This window comes from Vidua chalybeata, chromosome 15 (assembly GCF_026979565.1).
Source record: "Vidua chalybeata isolate OUT-0048 chromosome 15, bVidCha1 merged haplotype, whole genome shotgun sequence".
NCBI classification, from domain to species: domain Eukaryota; kingdom Metazoa; phylum Chordata; class Aves; order Passeriformes; family Viduidae; genus Vidua; species Vidua chalybeata.
Genome location: NC_071544.1, coordinates 14344028 through 14364338, shown reverse-complemented (window position 1 = coordinate 14364338; position 20311 = coordinate 14344028). Strand labels below are relative to the sequence as shown.

General features: G+C 39.1%; 1 protein-coding gene across 4 annotated transcripts in view; it reads left to right on the top strand.

Moving 5' to 3' along the window:
- The window catches only part of EBF1 (EBF transcription factor 1), a 266307-nt gene extending 249115 nt beyond the window's left edge, over positions 1-17192 (top strand). For 3 of the 4 annotated variants that reach the window (XM_053956790.1, XM_053956789.1, XM_053956788.1), the window contains exons 12-16: positions 7658-7723; positions 8301-8478; positions 9937-10116; positions 12250-12444; positions 16889-17192. In XM_053956790.1, the coding sequence (XP_053812765.1) occupies positions 7658-7723; positions 8301-8478; positions 9937-10116; positions 12250-12444; positions 16889-16920 (651 nt within the window). In that variant the 3' untranslated portion in view covers positions 16921-17192. Of the gene's footprint in view, positions 1-7657; positions 7724-8300; positions 8479-9936; positions 10117-12249; positions 12445-12769; positions 12839-16888 lie in introns of all 4 variants that reach the window. The other variant, XM_053956787.1, reaches the window with a different exon arrangement.
- Positions 17193-20311: the final 3119 nt, after the last annotated feature.

The following is a 20311-nucleotide window of genomic DNA, read 5'->3' as shown; positions in this document are numbered from 1 at the left end:
CCAATATTCCAGGGAATTTTTCTAATGGACACAATAATATGATCCATAGAATAAAGCTTCTAAAACAGCCTGTGCAGTATCTACAAATGACAGTGTCAGAATTCAGTGTCTCTGTTAATTTTTCCAAATTCTTTGAAAGTTTACTTAAGTCAAGACCCTTCAAATCATTCAAAACCTTCTTCCATAAGGGAATGTTTACAACTTCCCAAAAAGATATGAGTATATAATAGTCAGGACAAGATTTTGAGCAATAACTCTTTTCCCCCCCCCCTTTTTTTCTCTCCCAAGAAACAGGAATGTTAATACCAGCAAGAGGAAGAACTATCAGAAAAACTTATATATACAAAACAAAAAAAAAAAATCCCCCAAACCTAAAAACTCCTTAATCTCAATAATGAACATGTGCTCTAAAGTACTGTAGATGCTCATACAAATAGTTTGGAGAAAATTTTCAAAAAATAAATGCCCAAGGCTCCTATCCAAAATTGCCCTGGGGCTGATAGTGGAGGTGAGTAAGGAAAATTTAGAAGGAAAAATGTGCTTTTAGGTCATTGTGACAAACCTTTGAGGTCAGATAAAAGAAAAGAATCTAATGTTGTCATTTGTTTGCTCATATGGATAAATCAGGAATATTTTTTTTGCAGCCTAGATAGAGGGGAATAGTGTGAGTCACTGTAACCTGGTGTATGGAGGGATTTCCATAAAGGAAGTTGGCAAAGGATTTTTTGTTAGTCACTAAATTATGTGGACTTACCCATTTGTGCATCTAATTAGATTGTCTTTGGGTGATTCACTGGATATGACAAACTGACCACAGCATGAATGATGGGATGGCATAAAAGGAGTGTATGCAGAACTGGTCTTCTCACGCTACAAACGCCTCAGGTTTTTGTAGAGCTGTAAAATGTGTTTCCTCTCCTGGTTTAGCTGTTCCAGGCTGAGGGGATCTGTCATTAGACCCTCACAGTGTGAGGCTGCAGGACAATCTGTGGGAAATGCTGCAGGGGAGGCCAGAGAATTGCCCCAGTGTTGGCTCCTGAAGGGACGTGTTTGTGAGTCCCAAACACGAGTGACACCTGCCAGCTCTCAGCTGCTGTGCTGCAGGTTGTGAACAGATACAAGGGTACAATGCAGTGATATCCACCAGCCCTCCACAGGCTGCATGAAAGGTAGATTGGCCTCATGAGGTAAAATCTGACAGCTCTGAAGGCTGCAAATGCCTTTTCCTGGTAAACAGAGGGGTCAGGGGCAAGACATGCTAGGAACTTAGGAGAAGCAAAGTTCTCCAGCTATCAGAGGAACTTGGACGTGAGTCATGACATCAGTGTTGTCCCTAAAGTCCCTAAAGGAGATTATTTAAGTCCCAGCAGAGTGATTTTAATTCTGCATATCTGCTCTCTTATACCCACTCTTCTCCCTTTGTTTAGAGACCCAGCATTAGCAGACAAGTCCAGAACTTTTAGCAACAAAACCCTCTAAATTACTTGCCAGATGCTTCAGCTGATGATAATATGGTGGTAGCATCCAGACTCTCAAATGGCAGTTTTTAAAAGAGTTTTTCCTAACCAACAAAATTAATGGTGGTTTATTCCATGCCACCCTGTATCTAGATGAAGAACACATCTGTGTTAGCTACTAATTCTGTTTTTTTTACATGCCCATCATTTATGGGAGTGGGGCCACCAGCATGAGTGGTGTGGATTAAAAAAAGAGGCTGGTATTTTTTCTTAGTGTTTAACTACACCATATTTCCAGGAGGTTAATAGGTGTAAGATGAGAGACTTGCAAGGACAGACTTCCAGGTGATCATCATAATTTTGTTCCTTCTTTTGTCAGCAGTATTTGTAAAGAAGACTGTTTGGACAGGGTGTGTTTCCCCCGCATGCATTTATCACCTTTGTGGTTAAGAGGAGTTTTAATCATTGATTCTCAATGTTTATGGCTAAATGCCTGCTCCCATTTGCACTTCAGCATTTGTTCTTCCTGCTGCCTCATAGAGGCTTCCTATATTTTATTTATAAGCTTGGCTCATTGTGGAGCAGGTGGTAAGGTTATGCATGACTGTTTTTAGTGCTGTACATTTAGGCTGTGATTTTCAGTTTGGGTGGAGGCTGATGAGACTACAGTGGCTTGGAAAGACCAAAGTTCTAGCTCCCACTGTAGACATGTTTTCTGGGAAGCTGCCATTAAAATTCAGTGGCAGGAGTTCAGTGCACTTCCATCCTGTAGGCACTGGTAAGCTAAAGCTTTTTTTTTGCTCCTCGTCTTTGCATCATCTTTCTCTCCCATTTTGCCTCCTCGTCTTTGTGGTATCTATATGGTGCTCACTTCTTTGGTATGATTCAGTCATAATACATGGAAACCATTCTGTTTGTTTGTTGGAAAAGTTTTCAGCTTGGTGTGAGTACAAATATCTTTTTAGAGAAATGGTCCTGTTATTTTATACTTCCCATTAGGCTGGCACAGTTCCCTCAGTCTTACAGTAAATGGAAGATCTTTACATTTTGAATGGCTTTTATGAGTCTTTATAAAGCTATAATTTCTGAAAATGATACAATAATGCAGTGCTCACTGTTGATGGGGAGAGATGGGAGGTTCTGGACAGGCTGAAGCTCTTGTGTACCAAGCTCAGTGTCTGGCATTTTAGACCTTTGGCATTCTTGCAAATGTCTCTCTTGGTTTTGCCTTTAAATTCAAAAGAGGTGTTCACAATTTTATCTTTTAAAATAAAATGCATACACAAATTTCAAGTGTAAATTAAAAACTTACTTCTAATCCATGTCCTTAACTATCACATTTATTGTTTCACCAACTGAAAACCAAAGGGAAAGTTTGAGCACAAATGACTGTGGTTTTGACTAGAAATTTCAGAATGTGACCTTTCCAAGGTGAAGAAGTGGACTGGAGTCTGATGCTGAGCATTTCGAGTCTGCAGAGGGGTTTTTTTCTTGCAAGTAGCCATGAGAGTAGGAAGTTAGAAGGCAGAGGCAGGAGGTCAGACATAAGAGTCAAGGAAGTATGAATGACATCATCATCCCTAAGTACCCTCTCAGAAGATGAATGAGCTCTCTCTTGTATTACAATGCTAAAGAGCATTAGAAGGTGATATGATATCCAGACAACACATAAGATAAATGCCTCAGAGGATGCTGGAACAGCTTCCCCCCCACGCCCTCCACGAGTTCATAAATCCTTTGATGGTCTCAATAATACAGTATGTGGCTGGTGAGTGTTATATATTGTGGTCAGCTTCTTCTTGACAAAATTCATTTCAGTTTAACGAGTACCGTGAACATTATCTAATTTAGTTACTTAAGCTGAACAACTCAGTGTAACTCTAGATACCCTTCATCTCACCAGACTCACAGCCCTTTTGGGACACAGAGTGGATTTTTTTTCAAGAGTTTCTGAATAAAACGTAAGCGGATGTTACAAGAAGAAATGCCTCATCTATTTTAAAATTAACAAAAAATGTGTTTGGCATGAGAAGTCTTGACACAAAGTGTTTGCATCATGCTAAAACTTGAAATGCAACTTTCATGTTCTTAGTGAAATACTTTTGAAGGGAATGCAGGCTTCCAACAAAACATGCAGAGGTGCTGTAGTGTTCGAGGTACATTCAGTCAGAAGTGGATTCAGTTTGAATTTCAGTCTTTGTGCTTCAAAAGCACAGTTACTCCAGTATTATTTATAATATTTTTTCTACAGTAGTTTGGGGATATGCAAAGCTGCAGTAGAATTTACTGCTCAGCCCCTCTTTTGGGTATGTAGAAACTCCTTAGTATCTTGAGGAGGAAGATTTGATCAAAATATTTAATTGTGAGCCTATTCCAAAAATTAAAAAAAGTAAAAATCCCTCAGTAGAAAATCAGCTTCAGTTTAGAGTAAGAATAGACTATGGATTTTTGGTGTACAGATTCATGGAGTGCAGAGTTCTGATGTATAATATTTAATTACTAAAATAATCTTTTCTTTTCTCAATATTTCCTCATTTGTGATTTTTAGAGAAATAAAATTCTTCTCATTTGAAACAAAATGCAAAAAAAGAAGACCCTCACTAGGTCTAGCTAAATGCTGCTAAGTCCTTGAATCTAACCCCAAAGCTGTCAGACTTTTAGCAGTAATGGAAAAGTGGATCTTCCTTGACAAATGCCCCCATAAATTAGATATTAGCTTTAGTCAAACTGTGCCTCTCAGGAAATATTTCCACTTGCATATTCAGTTGGAAGGACCTTACATGATGACCACTTACTGCTATGAAAATCTAGGCTTCGGAGAGGAAGGGAAAGAAAAATTTCTGTGAACAAAAGAAAATGTAGAATAACAGACCTTGAGCTTATGCAGAGATTTCTTTTTATAGAATGTGAGTTTCACATTCTATTCACTTTTTGCTCTGGGTGCTGCTCTGTCCACACCTCTAACTGTTTATCTGTTACCATCTCAGTGGTAACGTGCAGTACCAATTGGATTTTAAAAGACATAGATCTCTTATACTAGCTGTCCTTTTTTATAATACCTTTTACAAATTTAATCAATGCATTTTAATATACAGTATAGTTTAAGTGCAATGTACGATAAATATTCAAGCTCCATCTTAAACATGCTCTAGCCTTTAAATTGTTAAAACTGCAGTGCCCTTTCAATCTACTTACATAATGTCATAAAATATACATTTCAAGGTAAATGAAGTCAGCTACTTCAATTTAGTCCCTCAAACTGGTAGTAAATGAGAGGTTAACACTATGGTGCCAAACCCATTATTGAGTAAATTTAGCACCTTGGACAGCTCTGTAAAATCTTTATTGCTTTCCTGACCTGCTCGTCATGTTCTGTCTATGTGTTCAGTGGCTCTCAGCTCTGATTGAAAGGCAATATATTAGATCCCGAACACAAACATGCTCGGGGGCTGCTTCACTGTGAGCGTAATGACACGGAGGTGAGAACAATTTTCTGGTCACCGCAATCCAAGCACCTTGCAAGGTCTGCTGCTCTAACTCATGGAGGACTTCGGGGGCTCCTTTGTATGTGGAGCAGCTTCTATTGCAATTTAGGCAGAGCTGCAGAAGGTTTAAGATGCATTCAGAAAACAAGAAGTTAATATCTTGAGCCTGTCTTTAGCAGCATTTTATTGTGTATTTTTAAAGCTGGTTAAAGCTATAAAAAGTACCATCAGCTCTGGAATAGAAGATACCACTATTTAACACAGGAGGGTTTTTCTGTAACATCTACTTTGTATGATCTGAAAATGTCATAAACAAGAAATGCTTTTCTTGTCTGAAAATATTGTTAGAGAGAGTGTGAAACCCAAATTTACAGACCCTGAAAATGTTGAAAAAAAATAGAATCATTGACTAGCTAAGAAAATTGAATGCTACTTGTCAAGAATGTTTCAATAAACCATCATGACAATTAGTTTTATTTACATGCAATATGATATGGCATCAAAGAACTTCCAGTATTTAAGAACTGAAATATATTTGATATGAGGGAGAGCAGCTGTAAGATTCCGTGTAATTATCTCATTTTTTAACATGGTTTTCAATCTCTTTTTAGATGCACTCTAAGGTTTTTAGCTCAGCATTATATAAATAACTATGATTAGTCAGGTAGAGCAGAAATGACTATTTAAACTTTCTTTTTTTTAGTAATTTGGCATAATGACAGCTTAGGTTAACAATATACCAAAGCAGTTTGTGGGCTCTGTATCACATTCTAATTTTCCATCAGTGAAATATATACTGCAAACAATTTCTACTGAAGTGAAATAAATCCTGATTTGCAAAGTCAAACACCTGTGCAGTAATTTTCTATCTAAAATCATGGACTGAAAAAGAGAACATTTTTTCAGTAACGTCTCTGTTCTTCTCTAGTTTGAATCTTCAGTATGAGACAGAAAGGGCACCTCAGTGTTGTGAGGAACGAGGATTGTTTGTACCTGTTTGTGTACCTGTTTGTGGATGCTGTTTGTGTCTGTCTGTCCATGATTATACTGCTCACTGCTGTGGTCAAAAAACAAGAAAAAAAACACCCCAAACCAACAGTTGCAGCACAAAACCAACACCGATCTTAAAAACCAAGCAAACGAACGAAACAAACAAAACCCACCAACAGAAAAAGGCCGTAGCAACTTAACTCCTCAGAATCTGTTTCAAGTGTAGTGATTTAAAAATCCATCAATTATGTATTACATCTCACTTCATATGTGGAAAATAATTTAAATGTGTGTTCTGAGACTGGGGTGTGTGCAGCAGGAGGCAAGCCTAAATGTTTACTGGGAGAACAAAAATCCTCCATCTCATTTTTGAATTTAGGACATTATATATGTCATAAGTAGTTACTGCAGTATGACAACTATTTTATGTTATATTATAGAGAATTTAAAATTGAAAAAAATGCTAATATGCAACTAAAAGCTTGTCATTTGAGGAGTTGTTCAAGGATTTTTGAAGAGGTTATGGTGACAGCAAAATGAACGCAATTATATCTCTATTTTCTGATCAGAGTCTACAGTATATGAAAATTGAGCATTACTGTTTCTTTTTGGTATAAAATATGGCTATTGTGTAAAATATTTTAAGTTTAAAAGTTTAACTTTGTAGAAAACTGTAAAATGCTTAGAACTGGTACTATTTTTGTAAGCTGCTTGCAGAAATATGCCACGGTGAATAGCGTCATGTTAGAATATTAGAGCAGTACTTAAGGGCTGGGAACTACAAAAATACATTGTTTTACTCAAAGGATGCTCTTGACCGTTTTTGATTGGGCATTTGGGAATCTGCTCTGAAAGATGCCATGAAATAATAAGGGAAAAAAAAATTCTGGGTTAAATCTGCAATGCATTTTTATATTTTCTATCAGGATTATCATCATGATGCTGTAAAATATAAGAACACAGGAAATGCTATTGTTACTTGAATACCAGTAGAAAATACCTTAAGAAATATTAAATGAAAAGGAATAAGAAAATGGAGGGGAAAAAATTGCCCAAAATGGAGAACTGAATCTCAGACTGTTTTAAAGTCTGCTCTCGATGCAAGGAATATTTCCAGGAATTACTGCATGGTCCTGGGCTGTTCTCTCACACGCTGCATGTGTTTTCCTCTTGGGCATCATTCCATGCCTGCCCTGACCCCTCGTACCAGGACACAAACTGAAGAGGCCAAAGGGTTACATTGCAGTAGCACAGGACTGATTTGGTATCTTCTGAGTGTGGCCTGCTGGGTAAGGCCACAATTCCTGCAGCATGCAATTAAGAATAAAATAAACACATTGAAGGGATTCATAACATTCTCTGAATGACATTGATTGCAGTAATCTAGTAAATGACCTCGGGATTGTATTCTGCAATAAACCCATGAGTAGTTTATAGTGCAGATGGTAGAGACAATTGAGTGATGTATTTTATTTTGCAGCACCAATGATTCTCACCTTTTGACTTGATTAAGCGTGTGTGTGAATAGGATGAACCAGTGATTTAACACCATTCAGTGGTTGCTGAGAGTTGTTACAGTTAAGGTTTACCTGGTGGGAGGAAAAAAAGAAAAAAAAAAAAAAAAAACCACTACAAAACACGGTGCACCTAATAGAAGAGAATATTTGTTTTCCCCACAAGGAGTTTATTGAACTCAGCAGAATGTTTCTGTTTTTATATTGACAGGAAGTAATACTTAAGAGGGCTGCTGATTTAGTAGAAGCACTCTATGGTATGCCACATAATAACCAGGTAAATGCATTCTACTTCAGCAATTCTATATCATGGCTATTTCTTAGATGTATAGATAGGTCAGGGGCTAAAGGGAGATGATGCTACAATGGGAGCCAAGAATAAATGTGGAGGGCAATGCCATATCTGGAGTGGGGTTTAGTTTGCTTGTTTTCTTTTTTAAAGGGTGTGAATTTAGTGTTTGTACAAACACCGTGGAGGCATCTGCCCACTTTCACCAGATCCTATATAATATGAGCAATGCTGTACATTATGTCTTGCCACCAGTGACTCCTGCCTCTTCCCCTAAAGAGAGCTGTAAGGTGGAGCAAGCCCAGGCTCCAGCCCCATCCTGCCAGTTGGTCTTTTTATACGACTGTGGCCACTGGGACTGAGACTTCCAACTCTCTTACCACAGATGTCAGGATTTAACAGGAACATCCTATAAGCGTGAGCTCTCTGTCAGCCAGCTGGTTTAGAAAGAAAAGCATCTCCTTTTAGCCTTTGGACAGGGAAATGTTTCATTTGAGTCTGTAAGAAGAGGTTTGTCAGAGTCTCTTTGGTAACTCTTCTATGTTTTTTTTTCCTTATCATGCAGGAAATAATCCTGAAAAGAGCTGCAGACATCGCTGAAGCGCTCTACAGCGTCCCCCGCAACCACAACCAGCTCCCCGCCCTCGCCAACACCTCCGTCCACGCGGGAATGATGGGAGTGAATTCCTTCAGTGGCCAGCTCGCTGTCAATGTCTCCGAAGCCTCCCAAGCCACCAACCAGGGTCAGCAGAAGCCTCATCTTCCTCTCTCTATGGATCTTTTCTGTTAGAAGTCAGTGGCATGTGCAGAGCAGTGGCAGGGGGATGGCTCAGCCATGGGAGCAGGGCGGGGCAGCCCATCCCAGACCCTTGGAATGACACAGGATGGGGCTGCCCTAACTCGGGAAAAGCACTGCTGCATGTCTCTAAATAGCTTTTCATTCTGCTCAGAGTATCACTTGTATTTGTGTTTAAATCCCACTAATTTTAATCAGCTTCAGCATGTACTTAACGTTAAGTACTCGCTTACATATTTTCCTGACCATGGACGATCTCTCAGTCTGAGCCTTGTTTAGCACTTCTTTATATAACATGAAGTTATCCCTTTAATGTTTATCTATTTAATTTGGGTTTGTTTTGCAAGAGATAGAGTATTGGAACTGTGGTTTTTTTCAGAGTTTGAGACTTTCATAAATTTTTCAACTAGCAAAGAATACAAATATTTTAAAAGACATTTTCAGAGCTTATTGAATATTTAAAATAAAGTGTTTTTCACTTCTTTTAAAATCAGTATTGGTTTAAAATAAAAGATAAAAATAAAAAAAAAGGTGAAGAACATTTTTGTAAAAGCCCTTTGCATTTCGCCCTCTCCTTTGCGCAGCTCTATATATTACCCAACTTAAAAATACATTTGAATGAGAAAGTGTCAGGATGAGGCTGTTTCTAGAAGAGCAGAAACAAATTTTTTTGCATTACAATAAAAAACCACAAAATTATTTTTAGATTGAAATATTTTATGCTGTGTGTTAGGAAGAAAAATTGGCAATTTTTCTTCTAGGAGTGAAGATGCATATTTTGTATTTCTGTGGCTTCTAGAAACAAATTTTTCCTTATGAATATTTGGATATGAGTTTCCTAAAATGTCATTTCCAGAATTAGGTAGAGATTGAAATTTTAACTTGCTGTCAAATTTGATGCTCATTTCCCACCGACATAATGATGAGACCAAGGCAAAAAAGACAAAGGATATCCCACAAGCTGGAGAAATACACTCCATTTCCTGAGGTGTGCAGTGAGCATCTGAGGTGTGTTAAATGACAGTGACATCAGAAAAGAGTTAACAACAATCACGTGCTTTTAACATACCTTGAGTGGGTCTGGACTCCTCACTCTGGAAATGTAGGTCGTGTTTACTCCATTTGCTACAAGCAGCCCTTTCAGAGCGAGTGTTCCTCCAACACCCCGAGCTGATCTTTGCTCCAGGGCATCCCTGGGTTGCCCGGGGAGCTCTGCATGCTCCAGCCTCCCTCCTCCAGCAGCGACCTGGGCAAGGAGGGCTCCCAGTTTGGGTACCTGGTGGTGCTGGGGGTCAGTCCTGTCCCTGTCTGTGCTCCCTGGCTGGACTGAGCTCGCCCCTTGTTTGTGTAGGAAGCTGTTGTGGGGCTAATTCCAATTTCTGCCTGTGTTCCCTCCCCACACAAGGTTTCACTCGCAACTCCAGCAGTGTGTCACCTCATGGCTACGTGCCAAGCACCACCCCGCAGCAGACAAACTACAACTCTGTCACAACAAGCATGAATGGCTATGGGAACGCTGGAATGTCAAATTTAGGCGGTTCTCCAACCTTCCTGAATGGATCTGCTGCCAATTCTCCCTATGCCAGTGAGTATTTTATGTCTTTTCTGCATTTTGCACATTTTCATTAGAAGGAGGTGGTAGATTTTCTCTGATGCTCAGTATTTATTTTCTATTTTGAGCACTTGAAATAAAACTTGGTCTTTTCTCTACTGTCCAAGGCACTGATCTTTGATGCCCTTTGAGGACTTCAGTGTAGCCAGACATTCTCCTCTCTGTTTTCATATTACTATTATTACTTATTATCATTTTTTATTTGGGAGCCTTATAAGACCTTACAAAGAATAATCTCTCATTATTTAGTCTGATAATTTCATAAAATACCTTATACTCTAATAAGAAACACTGTCCTCAACTTCTGAGCAAATAATACATTCGTAACCTTTATAAAGATTACAAATTACTCCTGCGCCTCAGCTTGATTGTTTATATTCCACTTGCTTTTTAAGTAATATTACTTTGACTTCACTGAGTCAGTAAAATGTGACAAAGGCTCTTAGATTTTGTGTTTTCGTGTCAGTACAGTGAATGCCACAAAAATGTGAGTCATGCAAATCATACATCCCACGGCGTGAAGAGCTTATGGTCTACGGTCCCAGTCATGGAAATATTTATGTGCAGGACTAACTTTCTGCACTTTGATATTAAAGGTTTAGTAAGCTGTTTAAATATAAATACATTTCTATTGGTAAAGTGAACATCTTCTGCAGCTGAGCTCAGTAGTTCCTGGTCACGTGAGAAATTGAATGAGCAGGACCTGCCCAATTCCTCTGACATTGCTCATGAGCCATAAAGGATTCCACTGACATCTGTAGGAAGCTGACAGCAGAATCAGGATGGAAGGTCTGGACACATAAATAGATTTATAGGCTGTGACTGTAGCATGGACAGGACAAACTGACTGCTGAAGGTACCAAGGTTTACACAGCAAATCTGAAACTAATGGTGTAACAGCAGCAATGAATTATTTTGAATTGCATCAGAATAAAAAAGGGGATATGAACTCTGAATAAAATAATTAACTCCAAGGCTTCTTCTCTGTTGCAAATTTAGAACAAATTATTTACCCACATAACTAGTACTTATAACCTGGAAATTGCTAACCAGTGATTATTTTTGTACTCTAATAATAATGTAACATGTAATGTTACAAAGTACCTTACTTATTAAGTTGGATTTACTGTCACAGAATCTGCACACTCTGAATTCATAATATAACATGATTGATGAGACATCTCCTTTTGGAAGCAGATGCCAGTAATGCATTTAAAATACTGTGGCAGTGTATTATTTCATATTTATGAACGGAGTCCTCTTTAGAATAGCACTTCACTTCCTAGCCTGGTTCTCTATTCTATTTATATTTTGGGAGGTTTTCTTGGTTGATCTGTCATTCTGCTAATGTCTGATCCATTGAATCAGAAAATGCTTCAATCATGACCTGAAAATTAAAAGGTGGCATTCTTAATTAAATCAATAAACTAATTGCTGTATAGTAGCAATTCAATTTAGGTGCTTTGATTGCTCTCCCTTAGCAAGTACTTCCAGACACAGAGTGACTTCAGCCTAAGATTGTATCTGTCAGACTGTGAAACTTTGAACATTTAATTTCCATTAATTGATTTCCTCAGTGTTAACAAATATGATATCAGATTCTCAAATAAGAACTTAAATAGGGTGATTTTTATCTACATAAATGCAAATAAAACAATAATTCAAAGCCCAGATGATCAGAATTTTACTCTATAATATGTAATTATTCACAGCCACTTGTGTATCTGAGCAGTTTCTAAACAGGACAAAGAATGGGATGTCACTTTTGGTCCTTTTTTTTTTGTTGTTGTTGTTTTTGGTTAAGAGGGGAAACCAGCAATGCCTTCTGAATATTAAAGTAGTTTATTTTCATGAAAAGAAATTTGTTTAAAAGCTTGACGGTAAATACAGGAACCAAAGATATTTGTTGCACTTTATAGTAAAATAATGGTTTACGGATATCTGTGTTTAAAGACTGAACTTCCCATGTAGCACATTTGCATTCTGAACACTCAGTTCATCCCTAAAAAAATCGAGAGCATCCAGGAATGAGAAGTCTCTTGTTTCTGCAACCTGTTATCATTGAGTACTAAGGAATGCCTTTCTGGGGGTCTTTCTTCCCTCTAGTTGTGCCATCAAGTCCAACAATGGCCTCCTCCACTAGCCTCCCCTCCAACTGTAGCAGCTCCTCTGGGATTTTCTCCTTCTCACCAGCCAACATGGTCTCAGCGGTGAAACAGAAGAGTGCGTTTGCGCCTGTCGTGAGACCCCAAACCTCCCCCCCTCCCACCTGCACCAGCACCAATGGCAATAGCCTGCAAGGTAGGTGGAACCACAGGAGGTGGCTGCTCCCAGCCGTGCCTCCGAGCTGCCCCAGGGGGGCCAAGGCAATGGGGGATCCCTGGTGGGCTCTGTCCTAAAGTTTCCTCCTGTACAGAGTAACTGACTGCACCCCCAGCCCACCTTGTAGCCTGCAGGTGTTTGGCAACCACCCAATCTCTAACCCAACTAATACTGCTCAATTGAGAGGCTGTGTCTTTTAAAGCACAGACCTACTGTTTTGATAAACACAAGTAATATTTCAGCTTACTAATACCGTCCTTTTTCTTTCTTTCCTCTCTTATTCCCTGTTGTCGTCCTTTATCAGACCAGTCTTTTGTGGACTCTAGCAAGTACTCCACTGCAGGGTCTCTCCAGGGGCTGGCCTTCTCCTGAAGTACGTCACTCAATCTTCCCTTCCTTTTTGTCCTTTGTCATAGTACACTTGTGCAGAAATCCTACTGAGAGCAAACAGAGCGTTACAGAGCTTGGCACAAACCTTCCCTTTCATAAACAGGAGATGCATTACAAGCTAACAGCAGCGTTTTCCACTTTAACTCACACCAGGGCAAACATTAGTTTCCACTGATTAATGTACTCCTGTGCCAATTAATTCCAGAAAAGGCACAGGGCCTTTTGGAAAGCCTATTGAACTGTTGGTATCAAGGGGCTGCTCCTTTTCTGAATCCCTTCCCCTCTCATTGCAAGTTCTCCAGCATTAGTATCTAAATCTGTTGAAGGGTTGGAGCAGGCGAGGCAGTGACAGAGAAAATCTTGTCAAACTGAGGGTGCTGCAAAGCCCAGCACTGCCCATCTCATTGTTTACCTGAGTCTGTTTTACAACACTGTGCCTAAACCTCCCCGTGTGGCTCCCTCACTGCACATCACTGTGCTGAGAGAGGCATTTTCATGCTTGCTTAGATCCAGGGGATTCCTTAAGCAGATGCAGCCAGCTGCCTCCAGCTGCCAGAGGTGGGAAATATTCCATGGTGTGCATTGTGCTTCCTCCAGACCTGAGATTCCTTTCCATGAGCCTGTGCAAATTATCCAAAGGGCATTGAGTGAGGAATAAAATCTATCCTTTTTAAAGCCAGGTTCAGAAGGAGGTGTGCAGAGCAGGATGGTTGCACAAACTCCACATGTCACTCAGCCTCTGGAAAGAGGAACACTGGGCTTGAAGACAAAATGCTGATAGCACCATTAGTGGCCAAAATAAATCTATATGCAAGCAGAATGGAGGGAATTCATTCATAAAAGCTTGGATCTATTGTGCCCGAAGGAAAGCATTGTCCTCAGTGCTGTTACACTGGTGAACTGGGAGGAGGAATCCTTCAAGGTGCACACACACACAGAAAAACTGTGCAGAAACTGTAAATTGACTAGGAACTAATAAGCAGATCTTGGGTACCTTCAGTTAGGACTTTGTTAGAAATACAAACTGTGTCAGGAATAAGACAAAATGAAATTTCCAGGTAAACTACAGCATTTAGGAGATTTGGTTTTGAACATTTAAAAGAGTTGGCAGTGCTGACATGCTTCAAGTTTTAAAGGAAACAGATAATAATATTTCCCATCTGAAATAAAAAAAAAAAAACACAGAAAAAAAATTTTAAAAATAGCAAGCTTTTGAACATGTTAACACTGTTTTCATCTCTTCACCTTGTCCCATCTTGTTGCGGATGGAGAGAAAAAACAAGTAACAGGAGAAAGCTTTTTCAGGCACTGTTCCTCCTTTCAGAAGACACAGAATTCTCAGATTCCATGTACTCAGTTATGGAATGAGCCAAGAGCCCTGGACACAACTGGAGCCATCTGATTGCCTCCTCATTATGTCACCTCCACATCTGCAATGCCCAGAAACCACACAGACCTGAGCATTGCCCCTAATTTTTGTTTAGCAATTCAGTTTTCATAATAGGAATGAGACACCAAGGGATGGTTCATTTCTAGGTCATCACTGAACTTCTTAGTGAGTTAAAGATGCACAGCCTTTGGTCCCGTGCCTCCTGACACCACCTGAGGCTTGTAATAATCACTCAGAGATGCACTGCCTGTTGTGCCTTAATGCTTAAATAAACAACCATGTATAAGGAGGCTGTCTTATCTCTCTTGGGCTTCTGGATACATCAGAAAGCAATCAAGCTTTCCTTATGTAGCTTAGATATCAGCAGAACTCACTAAAACAGCAGCCAGGCTTATCTGTTGTTCTCTTTGCCATGCAATTTTGTAAAACCTCAAATACATTATTTCTGTAATTTGCTGGCAGCAAATACAAATTAGTATATGATAGAAGAAATAAAGGCCATTGGTGGGACCTTTTCTATTCTCTGCCCTCCCTTTTTGGAGGTGGTGTGATCTCATACCTGTACTGTTTCCCACTGATATCTCTGTTTTCAGGATCAATAGCAGGCTACAGCTGGGAGAATTTGCATGACTAGATGTAGCACTTATGGAATAAAAGTGGAGTGATCTAAATGAAGACTTGGAAAGAATGGAAATATCAAAGCTTTTAGGCAGAAAAGATATCATTTGCCTTGTAATTTAATTCAGAATTTCAGAGCTCTTCAAAAACAATGATGCTTTGAAAAAAGGAGCTAAGATCTGCCTCTGTGCCATTTGTTTCTAACAGCAGAAGGTACATGGCTGATCTGTAACCACAGGGAAATGTCTAAATCATGAAGGGAGGAATTGCAATTATCTCACCTTCTTTGGGCTGCTACCCAGGGTAGACAGCTGTCCTGTCCCAGGAGAACAATTCTTGACCAATTATCAATGAAATTGATTTGCTTCTGATGAATCTTTCAGTGTTGGAATAGTATTGTGACATTCTCTGAAGAAAAGATGCTTTTTCTAAAAGAAAGGAACACCTTGTCCTAAAGAGTCCTCTATGCTTCTCACCTAAGTGTCTTCCTGTAGGACTTAAAGCAACTTAACTCACCTTTTTATCCCTTTTATCCTCATTTACTCCTTGAAGAACCCTCATGTGGGGGCCACAATCAGTACAGAGATTCCATACAATAAATTCCAATAATTGAAATGCTGTTGCAATGTGCCACCTCTGAGGGTGGCCTGTTGCAAGCATGTTGGATGTGTTTTGCATTCTCTCCTTCTCCCCTCATTTTATTTCATTTAATCAGTGCAGTTTACTCGAGCTGTTCTCCCCTTGCTGATTAGACTTGTAATTCTTGCACATATGGTGGTGTTTGTGGAGAAAACATTTCCCTCCTCTCCCCCTCCAACCCCAAATCTGTGAGTCTTTTACTTTGGCTCTGTTCTTATCAAATAATTGCAGCTGTAATTAAAGCACAATGAATCAGCACCAGTCACAAGGTTGAGTCCTTCCTTAAGAAATTACATGTCCAGATGTCTGGAATGGCAGGCAGCATTTAAATCATGTGCCTGGAAAGTGCTGCCAACCTGAAGGCAAATCTGCTTTCTACCTTTGGCAAATAACTGTACAACTGGCATTTTAGAGACACGTTGTTTTTAGAGTTCCCATCAGTAACTTCCATGACTACCCCTGTAACGATGTGCCTGCTCACTGTGTGCCACTGGGACACTTGGGATGTCTGATCTGAGACCCCTGTAAATAGAAAGAGATGGAGCTGGAGGTCAACTTATGTGCAAAACTGTCCCTGTTGAATTTTCATAAATATCTGTCTGCTAAGAGAGGTGGTGGTTTCATAAAAAAATGAGGTAGGAAGCATAATAAAGAAATGCTGATGATTCAACTTAGCCAGCAAGAGAGAAAACATCCTGAATTAACATTCACCTATGACTCACCTGATGGAGCTACAAGTGCAATAAGAAAGATGCTGGCCTGCTAACCCAGGAGTTGAGCATGTATTTCAATTTCAAAATTGGATTTGAGAGTTTAAGTCCTTTTCTGAGCTCCTGGAAATGCATACATAAGTCCCAAGGGTGAGCACTGACCTTTGGGAGGACTGGCACAGGGGAATGACCCGTGCCAGAGTGCCACTGAAGGGACACCCCTGCAGGGCTGTGCCAGAGGGACTCCAGCTGCGCTCCCTAATTTGGTGCAGATACCCGCTTTGCTTTTAAAAGAGTAACAGAAAGTGTGGCAATGGCTGGGTGGAGCCAAAGCTTCCTCAGCATTTGGGGATTTTGAAACTAAAAGCAGAAAAATAAGTTGGGGTTTGATACTGATATGGAGGAAGGACAATTTTTCTACAAGAAAATCAGTAATTTCAGCAAAGTCACTTGCAATTTGAATCATTTTCCAGTCAAAAGGAAACTTTTCATGATTCTTGTGTACATAGTTGTCTCTTATGAGTGATATATATAAATTTAACTCAAAGTACATCTGACTACATTGCTAGTAAATGTTTAAAGCTCTGAGGATTTTAAAAGTTGCTTAATGCAGAAAATTAACTTTCCTCTCTCTCTCTCTCTCCCTCTCTCTCTCCCCTCCCTTTCCTTCCAACAGCTATATCTGGCATGATTGTTCCCCCCATGTGAAAGAATTGCCTTGAAGAATTTTATTAATGAAGAGGTTGAATTCTGCTTCAGAGAGAATCTGATACAAGTCCCAGAGTGGAACTTTTTACTCAGGCCTTTTTAAAAATAAAAAAGAAATAAAGAAGGATCTTACAATAACTGCAGATTTTTAAACGAAAGAAAAATCACCATCCTTGCAAATACTGAAATTAACAATCCACAATTGCAAGGTGTTGATTCAAGTTGTCCATCCCAAATACCTGGGAGATATATTTATTGTATGTTGATAAAAAATCCACTTTTTTTTTGGGGGGGGGGGGGTGGGGCGTGGGGGTGGGGGCTTGCTTTTATTTCCTTCTGTTTTTTTGTGGGTTTTTTTTTTAAGGCTTGATTTAACTCAACACCATTTGTCTTTTATAAATCATACAATTACACAAGGGACACTAGAGATGGAACTCCACATTTTTAATTTATGGATTTTTTTTTTTTTTTTTTAATGCTGTGTAAAGAAGAATAAAGTGGTGTCATTTACATACAAGCCTGTATGGGACAGCATAGAAGTGCCAGTTAGTTTTTCATAGAAGAATTTTGGCCATTTAATTAAGGGTCGGCTCATATATGTTGCTTATCCAGTGGTGACTTGCTGATATGAAGCATTTTTAATGTTCTGATTAAACAGATATCACTCCCAAGAAAGCGGATATTTTTGGATTATGAGGGCGGGGTGAGGGGTGGGATTAGTAACCTCTATCTTTACTATCAGGCTGAAAAATTTTGTAAATAACACAACAGGAGTTCATCCCAGAACACCAGGTTGGAAGGGGACCTTCAGGTCCAACTTTTCTTGGCAAAAAGATGGTGGAAGGGCAGGTCAGGGTGGAAACATCAAAAATGTTTCCTCTGGAAGTGCAAACCCAGTGCCTGGAGATGCAGAGCCAGACCTGCTGGAGGAGGTGAGCACGGACCCCTCTCTTTTGGGGTGATATCTCAGAGCCCCCAAACGCTCCCCTTCCCCAGGCACAGCCTCAGCTGGGCTCTGCCCTGTGGGTTTGGCACGGGGGGCACAGACTGGGCCATCCCTGGGGGGCTCCCAGCGTGGCCCCTCTCCCCCTGCCCTGCTGCTCCTGCAGGGGCAGGGTGGGCTCAGCCTCGGTGGGGGTTTCACCCTCCCCACCCCAAATCTCTCCTGGCCCAGCTCCCACTGGCTCCGTTCCTGTATCAGCCGACCCTCCCAGTTCGTACCACGCTCTGTCCAGGACAGGGAACTCCTTTTGAGTAGTGAAACTTGAGTTTGGGGTGGGGGTTTCAAATCAAAACCATAGCTTCTGTTTTACGACAAAAAATTTTGCTATCATTATCTGGGAAGTGTTCTTAAAAATTATTAGTCAAAGAGGCAGCAAAGCTCTGAAGATGCATTACCTGATATTTTTTCTTTGCTGTTGTGTTTTGTATGTAGTTATAAATACTGTAGATTTTTTGTGATTTTTTGCCAAAGTTGTTGTTCTATTTATACATTTTAATGTCTTAAGACAGTTTTTCAATATCACAAAAAAAAAAAAAATTACTGCATATTTTGCAAAAAGAGCTCACTACCTTTAGCTTGCACATACTTGCAAATTAATTAAAGATAAAAAAAGCTTTTTGTTTCTGTTTTTTTGTTTGTTTGTTTTACGGGGGATTTTGTAAAATATCCATATAAATAATGTATTTATCTTTGGAATTTGTACATTGCTTTTTGTCCCCCACAAGTTTATTTTATTGTGTATGTTTGCTATGTGAAAAGTGCTGATTTGTTTGGTCATTCACCGTTGTATTAGCTGTTTAAATGTGATTTTAATACATTTCATTTATAGGGTTGTTTTTTTTTTAGTATTGTTTAAAACCATGCTTCCATTTTTTTTTTAATTTCCACCCAAAAGCCATTGTCTATTTTTGTATTATTTGTAAGTTAAGAAGTTTTTTCCAATATATGGCAAAAAGTAGCATATTATTCTTGTAGCATTTAGTTATGTAGATTTTAAAAAAAAATGTATCCTTTGCTTTTGAGGCTTAACAAAAACTAATGCTGTTTTACTCTATTAATATGCATGGGATTTCTCCTCTTTGGAGTGACGCATTTTTGTGCATTAAATATGGGGAGAAACTTCATAGAACTCAATGAAAATACTTTCTTTCTTAAGTCTGCTTGTATATTTCTCTGTCTTTCACATAAATATAAACCAGCAGATTGGATGCCTTAACAATGCAAATCATATTCATTTCACTTGTACATTGTACTGTGCACCAGAACTGTCAATCATCACTAACATTCTAAGAAAAAAAAAAAAAGGAATTGAAAAGCACAAAAGAACTGTTTTGTTACCTTAAAACAATATAACTTTTTTCTAGTCGAGCAAGAAATCATTTACAACGATGCTGCAACTGTGCATGCTTCCTGTATGAATTTTGCAATGGTTTTCACTAGAATGTCACAGTGTGATCTTTGGGGGGAAGGGAAAGAAAAACAGGAATTTTTTTTTTTTTTTCCATGGTGAGAAAATAAATGAAGAGAAAACTGGAAAAAATGTGAGAGACATCAATTTATTGCTTCTCTGTATTCCAAGTGATTATTCTAATTCACATAATAAGCAACAGCACGACAATGTAATCAAATTTAAAGCCATATTTTGTCCAGTGACACCATCAATTACTCTTGTAGAGCTCCACTCAGTCCTAGCAGTTCTGACACCACTTTAGCCACATTTGTAGTCTCTACTCCAGTGTCCAAAGAGCCTTTGACAATGCGCATAATTCCATTCTTTTGCAGCTATTTATCGTGATCTGATGAATGGGAATTTGTCAAAAATCTTCCCTGCACCACCCTTTGTCTTTTACAAAGTAAAAGATGCAGCTGTTTACAGAATATGGCTTTAAGTGGAAACATTCAGATTTCAGATTTAACAAGGTGAAGCTTCACAATGACTGGATTGCATAAAGTAATGCCTATTTCCTCACAGTTGTACTAGGATGCAGCTAAAATGAAGTCATCTCTGAAACTACTAACCTTTCACCTTCTTATCTAAATCTTTTTGAATAGACACACACACTGTACAGTTCTATTGTTAGAGAAACTAACTACTGTAGAGATTGTTATAATTTTTTTGCAGAAATTCAAGCTGTAAAAACTTTTCAACTTTCACAATATTTAATTAAAGTTACTTCCTGTCTGTGAATACAGCTCCTAGTCGTGTGTTTATTTTTCTGCCTCTGCTAGTCAGTAGATGAGGAAAAAAAAAAAGAATATAGAAGCCAGAGGCTACTGAATTGTCTTCCTGAAATTAAGAAGAGACAGAAATTCACGGAATTACACAGTGAAACATGGTGAATGCTGGTGCACTGAAATGCCTTTCCCTCTGTCTCAAATGGATTTCAA